We start from the raw sequence: 7,593 nt of genomic DNA on the forward strand, positions 1-7,593 counted from the left end.
CCCTGCCCGTCCCTCACTCCTGTAGTTGTTATTCTTTTCATGTTAGGCATCTGTAACTGCCAAGGTTCTCCAGCTGGTGTGATGGGGTATTGTGTCTTTACGCTCTGGCTTGTTTAGGTTTCCCGTGTGAACTCAACGAGTGTTTATGGAACTGGCCGTTGCTGTTCTCAGGCCGCTTCGCGCCTTTTCTAATCTGTAACCTAAAGAGGGAAATGAGCTCATTGGTTTAAACCTTGTTTGAAGTTCCTTTAATACACCTTCCCTGGGCATTGTAGTTATTCCTAACAATTTCTGTATGTTCGTGATCAACCATGCTTTGGAAATAAATCTTGCTTCATTTTGAACGTGGATCTATTCTCCTGATTTGGGATCTAACACAAGATTATAAAATCTTTAGAGCAATCATTGCAAAAAGGCTTAATTCACTTATACTGAACTACATACATCAAGATCAGGCCGGATTGATGCTGGGCAGAGACATAACAGACAAGCTCTACAATACCCTAAACATCTTCTCGACACGTGAAAAGGCCCATTCGGAGGCAATTCTGTTTTCACTAGCTATAGAGAAGGACTTCGACTCTCTTGAAACGCCGTATCTAATTGCACTCCTTCAACACATGGGCTTTGGAGACAACTTCTTTCGGTCAATAAAAGCAATCTACTCATAACCAAGTGCTCAAATCTAAATCAGTGGTGTCACCTTCAATAAATTTACTCTGTAAAGAGGGACTAGACAGGGCTGCCCTCTGTCACTGATTCTCTTTGCAATGGCTTTGTAAACTCTGGCTGATGCAATTTGACACAACGTGGACATATATGGTGTCAAATTGGGTCCTCACACCTTCAAGCTTAGCATGTTTGCCGACAACATTCTCCTCTTTCTCACAAAACTGGAAATTACCTTAACTTGTCTCCAAGAAATGCTCAAGACCTTCAGTCAAATATCGGGTCTCAAAATTAATCAAAGTCCTGCATACTTCCAATCAACATACCTTGTGAGACTGAACTACATATCCACCATCACTACACCTTCCAATGGGCTGGTAAATTTCTTGGTATCCGAATACCCTGCACTCTAAAGATTTACTGAAAGTCAATCATATCAATAAACTCCAGGAAATCAGATCGGATTTAAATAAATGGGACAAACAACTACCTCCTTTTCTTGACAGACTACATCTAATTAAATCCTATGTGTTCCCTAAGTTACTCTTCCTTTTTTGTGCAATTCCCATTACTCTAATAAATAAATGAAATCTTCTGATCTCCTCAGACCATGGCAAAACACTCTCAACTCTTTCTTGTGGCATCACAAAAACCCAAGAATAAGTTTCACTAGACTCCGACAATGCAGCTCTCAACGTGGCTTAAACTACCCTGACATATCAACCTATCACAAAACAATGATGTTAACAAATAAAATCAAATTGTTAACCAGAAGAGATCAAGCTGACTGGATAAAGCCACTTCAACCCCCTACTTTTCCCCATGACCATACAAGAGGCCGTCTGGAACAATCCTCATGCGCATCTTGCCTCAATCCAATCCAGTGCCTTTCTGACAGCTATGCTCACTATATGCGAAAAATTCAAATCTAAATCTTGACAGTGTGCAAGTGAAGAAAAGCAGTAAGTAAAAATGGATTTGAATATCAGATGCAAGTTAGGCAGTTGGCCCCATACCTCACCCCCCACAATCTGGCTGCAGTGATCCATGCAATGGTCACTTCCAGATTAGACCACTGTAATTCTCTCTACATGGGGCTTCCCTTGACTCTGCTCCGGAAATTGTAGCTAGTGCAGAACACAGTGGTATAGGTGTTGATGTTGGTGATATGTCACCAACATCTTGAAATGGATCTACAATTCAATAGGCAGCCAGTGCAGGTAACGCAGCACCGGGCAGATATGTGCCTGCACAGACAACAACGTCAACACCTATACCACTGTGTTCTGCATCCAGTCCGTGTTTTGGCGAACCCTCTGGCTCTTGATCCCTGGCTACACTTCCTGACTACGATACTGGCTTGGACTCTGACTATTGGTAACGTTTGACTACGGCTTGGCTTTGTGTGTTTGGAACCGTTTGCTTGGACTCTTGTTGATCTCTCTGGCTGACTCTTGGACTTGCTTATTGACTCTCCCTCTCTGCCCAACCCCCTGGCTCTGTCGTGACAGTCACAGACTGTCATGTCCCTTACTTGGAGAGTTGTCCCCGAGAGACAAGGGCACATGCAACCTTTAAGCAATGAATGCCCATTTGGATCTCACCTGTCTATATTGAGCGAACTCAGATCACAGAGACACCTGTTAGTATGTCTTGCAATTAAAAATGGTTTGCAGGAGAATGTTAATTTTACTGTTGTCCATCATGATGAATCACAAGTGGGAATTAAGATTGCTGGGGAAAAGATCAACAACCTCAGATATGCAGACGATACCACTCTAATGGCAGAAAGTGAAGAGGACCTAAAGAGCCTCTTGCTCAGGGTAAAAGAGGAGAGCGCAAAAGTGGACTTGAAGGTCAACATCAACAAAACTAAGATCATGGCATCCGGCCCCATGGCAAATAGAAGGGGAAGTCGTGGAAGTAGTGACAGACTTCACGTTCCTGGGATCCCAGATCACCGCAGACTGTGACAGCAGCCATGAAATTAAAAGACGCCTGCTCCTTGGGAGGAAAGTGATTTTGAACCTCAACAGCATGATAAAAAGTAGAGACATCACCCTGCCAACAAAAGTCCGCATGGTCAAAGCAATTGTATTCCCAGTAGTCATATATGGCTGCAAGAGTTGGACTATAAGGAAGGCCGAGTGCCGAAGAATAGATTCTTTTGAACTATGGTGCTGGAGAAGACTCTTGAGAGTCCCTTGGACTGCAAGAAGATCAAACCAGTCAATCCTAAAAGAAATCAACCCTGACTGTTCTCTGGAAAGCCAGATAATGAAACTGAAGCTCCAATACTTTGGCCACCAAATGAGAAGGGAGCACTCACTGGCCACCAAATGAGAAGGGAGCACTCACTGGAGAAGACCCTGATGCTGGGGAAGATTGAAGGTCAAAGAAGACGGTGAGGGCAAGGAATGAGATGGTTAGACAGTATCACAGATGCAACGAACATGAAATTGAGCAAACTTCAGAGGACGGCGGAAGACAGGAAGGCCTGGCGTGATCTGGTCCATGGGGTCGCGAAGAGTCGGACTCGACTGTGCGACTGAACAACATCGTGATTCCTGAAATAATGTAAGGACCACATCCATGAGTACCTGATGTCCATCATAAATCAGTCACTGACTCAGGACACCATTCCTTGGTCACTAAAACAGGCATTCATCCATCCACTACTTAAAAAAATAATTCCCAGAGAATAATGATGTGGCCATTTACTGCCTGGTTTCTAATTTGCCCTTGCTGAGCAAGATGATAGAGAGAGCTGTTGCAGAAGAACTCCAGTCCTTCCTAGATGAATAATCTGCTCTGGACTCCTTTCAGTCTGGTTTCAGACTAGGCTGTGGGAGGAAGTCAGTACTGGTGGCATTACTCAGTGATCTCCATTGAAATGCAGACAAGGGCTATGCCGCTTTGTTGCTCTTACTGGATTTATCAGTAGCCTCTGGTACTGTGGAGCATGCCATCTTAGTAAGGTGTCTGGAGTCAGAAGTAGGGATTAAGGGAGGTGCCTTGGATTGGTTTAAACTTATCCTGATGGGCAGGACTCAGGGGACTGCTGAGGGAGACCACTGGCCATCCTGTGGGGTTCCTCAGGCATCAGTCTTATCCCCCATACGACTCGATCTCTATGTAAAACCCTACCCAAACATCATTCATAGTTTGGGAATTGGCATTGGCAATATGTTGGAGACACCCTTCTCTATTTCTATATCCAAATGACGCAGTTGTGCTACAGAGGTCCAGAAGAACCAGTGCTTTACTGCTGTGGTTAAATGGCTTAAAGGTGAACAATCTGAACCAAAAATCTGACAAGACTGTTCTGCTCTGTCTCATTGCACACTGGATGCCTGATGGTGCCTGATGGTATTGTTTTATGTTCTGTAACCCGCCTTGAGTCTCCGTGAGAAAGGTGGGTTACAAAGAAAGTAAATTTTAAAAATTAAATAAATGAGAAATTAAATTATGGAATTTGCTTTAGTGGTCACAAGTGTAAATAGCTTTAAAAGAGAATTGGATTCATGGAGGGGAGAGGTCAATCAATGGCTACTAAACTGTCGTGGTGAGCGAGGCTCCCTCTGAGCTGTGGAGTCTTGTGAGCAAAAATTCTACTCTGTGAGCTCCTGGAATTAAAGTTGTGAGTGAGCGATTTGGCTGCTGCATAAATTAGTTTGTTCTGGAGCCATCCTTCCTGAGCTAAGACAAAAAACTGTGACCTGGAGGCTGAAAAAACTGTGAGCTACTTCACACTAACTCAGCTTAGAGGGAACACTGGTGGTGAGTGAAGGTAGCCTCCATATACAGATGTAGGAAGCTTCTGAATACCAGTGCTGGGAGGCCATATCTGTCAGGTTCCACAGCAAGTAACTCTTCACACACGTTTCCTAAGAAGCGTTATGCTTTATTAGTGTACAAGACTGGTACCATGTCCACAGGATTATTGTTAGGAATAACTAGAAGGCGGGAACATCCCAATATGTCAGGCTTCCCCACAGCATCAATGAAGTACACTCTTGTAGAAAGGTTTTACTTTATTTGAAGCTATAGGTGCATGTACAGGATCACTGTTAGGAATGGGGAAACAGCCTGGAGCATGACCGGTTATAGTACATTCAAACAGCTGAGGCCCAATTGCGGGACTTCCCGCGTGCGCCATCGGGCCTGGGAGCATAATGTTTCTAGGCAGCATAACATACCTCCTTCCCACGGTTTTCCGTGAGATCACCAAAGCAACTATCTAGCAGCACACGTATAGCTGGGCAAGGCAATTAGCTAAGCAAATGAACTTCGAGCGCGCGGGCGGGAAGACTCCCGGTGGGAGATTACATAATGAGCGGGAGAGTCGCAGGGTTTCCTGAGAGCAGAAAAATTCACACCAAATGTGGACCCCAAGTCCTCCCTACTTCACAAGGCCAGACTGATGACGGTGTCTAGTTCCCACAGTCTCCCTGGCATGTTTACGGCAAGCTGCTGAGCTGCAAGCAAGCGGGAACAGGGAAGGGTAGACTACACAGAAATGGCAGCTAGCTGACAATATCAGGAAGGCCTTGGCCTCTGCTAGCCCTTCATGGACACTGGTTGGCCATTGTGTGAAACTGGATGCTGGAGCAGTAGTCTTGGATCAGCAGGGCTCTTCTAATGCTCTCTCAAGGGTATGCACAAGATCCTGAAATGTGGTGTATTGACCAGTTGAATTCTTCCAGTAGAATTCACTCCATCCAATCCCCCTGTAAAACCATTTTAGTGTAGTTTTAATGTGGATTATATAAGTAATTAGTCAAACTAGCCCCAGGAACAATTTGCAAAGCACTGAAACTAGGACTAGCTACTGAGTATTTCAATGTCCCATTTTGAAATGAAGAACAGTTGAGGCCTACATAGTCTACTTCTGGGATTGTCTGATTTAGACAGACAGTGGAAAACCAGCTATGGACTGTGCTATAATTTTTTTTCCCTTATTCTTTCCAGAAAATCAAGAGGGCCCCTTCAGAAGAGGAGTGCTTCTTTGACTTGCTGAGCAAATTCCAGAGCAAACGAATGGATGACCAGCGCTGTACACTGGAGGAATGCCAGAAGGAGACGGGAGAAGCCGCCCCCACACCACGGCCTGTCCTGGAGGAGAGAATGTGTAAGTATGGACTGGGCTGCCCTTTGCTTATTTGTGGTCCAAGTCTCTGTTTGTAACAATGCTCTGCAAAGGAAGGTGTCCCTCCTCGCTCAGGGGCTTTGGGGCCCACAGCCCAGAGGCAGGCCATGTTAGAGGGATCAAGCCCAGTGTAGGATCCGCAGGAACTTACAGCTGTTGTCTCTGTGGGATAAACCCAGCTGCGAGGACAGCCATGCAAGCATTAATGACCCCTGTTTCTGCCCTGCCTGTGAGACATGATAAGAAACCCCTCCTCCAAAATTTCAGTGACACTAACTCGTTGGGTATTTTCTCCGTCTTCCTGTTTTGCTTTCTTCCATTTCTGCCCCCCGTGTTTTTGTCAGCTTTGGAGGGGAGAGAAGGGTTATGGATGTCAAGGTACTATAGCATTGTAATTTTGAAAACTCTTTAACAAAAGGGACCAGCCTGTCTCCAGGCAGCTTTCTTGCTTCCAGTGGAGCCCGGCTTCCGCAAGGCCACCGGGGGGCTGGGCATCTGCCGTCTCCCAAGCCCAGTAGTTGATCAGTGCCAGAGTCCCACGGCACTCAGGCTCAACAACGTTCCTTAGAAGGATCAAGTTTATTGAGTTCAGTAGTAGCAGGTCATTGGTACATACATTCTGTGCAAAAGCTAACCCACTGGCCAGGAGGGGGAAAGATATACTGCATTCAAAGCGGGGTCTTCTGATGGAGTTAGGCCAATCAGAGGTGCTAGCCCTATGTGCGCAAAGAAACGACTGCAGGTTCCCAGGGAAGGAGAGAGCGCGAAGCTTCAAGGTCAGGAAGCCAGATAAGGGCCAGCGAGTGAAGAGAAAGCGAACAATCTTCTTCGTGGTCTCTGTGCATCACACCCTTGGGATATACTGCGCCTGCGCTGACCTTCTCGGTACCGGTAGCTAGCAAAAGGGATTTTCGCGCCTCTCCCAGGTCACGCGCCGGCTCCACTGCGCATGACCAAGGAGGGGCACGCAGATCCCGCCAGTTCTTTTCTGACCGCCGCGCTGGTAGGACGCCTTCTGCTTCGGTCTGTTAAGTACCTAACTTTTTGCTAAACTTGCGTTTAGTTAGTTTCCTTTTCTTTATTTTGTTTTTTGTAGTTAGCATTTTTTTCTTCGGTGTGTTTGTTCCTTGTCTTTAACGTTTCCCCCTCCGCTGGCCTATGGCCCCGCGGTGGGGTTGTTTCAAACGGTGTAAGACTTGCGGCCTTAAAATATCTCCCACCGACGGGCATTCGCTTTGCCTCGTCTGTTTAGGGGAGTCGCACTGTGTTTCTAAGTGCGGACATTGCCAGAAATTCTCGAACCAGACGAGAAAAAACAGGGCAGCTCGTCTGCACTTGGCTTTGATGGAGAAGGCGCTATCTCCACAGTCGTCTTCGCCGTTGGACACGTCCGGGCACGCCTCGATGTCCACCCTGGCTGCGGACACTTGTCCTCCCGTTTCGGGACCATCGACGTCGACGGTCGCAATCGATGCTTCGGCACCGAAACGATCGACGCCGATAAAAGACCACCCCGTACCTTCCAAGATCCGGAAGCAGGGGATATCTGATGCCGTACCTTCCAAGATCCGGAAGCAGGGGATATCTGATGCCGTACCTTCCAAGATCCGGAAGCAGGGGATATCTGATGCCGTACCTTCCAAGATCCGGAAGCAGGGGATATCTGATGCCGTACCTTCCAAGATCCGGAAGCAGGGGATATCTGATGCCGTACCTTCCAAGATCCGGAAGCAGGGGATATCTGATGCCGTACCTTCCAAGATCCGGAAGCAGGG

At 46.6% G+C, this 7,593-nt stretch overlaps 1 protein-coding gene across 1 annotated transcript in view; it reads left to right on the top strand.

The window, feature by feature from the left end:
- Nucleotides 1–7,593, top strand: part of GPSM1 (G-protein signaling modulator 1) — a 68,624-nt gene that overhangs the window by 46,905 nt on the left and 14,126 nt on the right. Inside the window, exon 11 of the mRNA XM_015417109.1 lies at nt 5,641–5,800. Coding sequence (XP_015272595.1) covers nt 5,641–5,800 — 160 coding nt within the window. The remainder of the gene's footprint in view (nt 1–5,640; nt 5,801–7,593) is intronic.

The sequence above is a fragment of the Gekko japonicus genome, unplaced genomic scaffold, assembly GCF_001447785.1.
Source record: "Gekko japonicus isolate JY-2015 unplaced genomic scaffold, Gekko_japonicus_V1.1 scaffold867, whole genome shotgun sequence".
In the NCBI taxonomy this organism is placed as follows: domain Eukaryota; kingdom Metazoa; phylum Chordata; class Lepidosauria; order Squamata; family Gekkonidae; genus Gekko; species Gekko japonicus.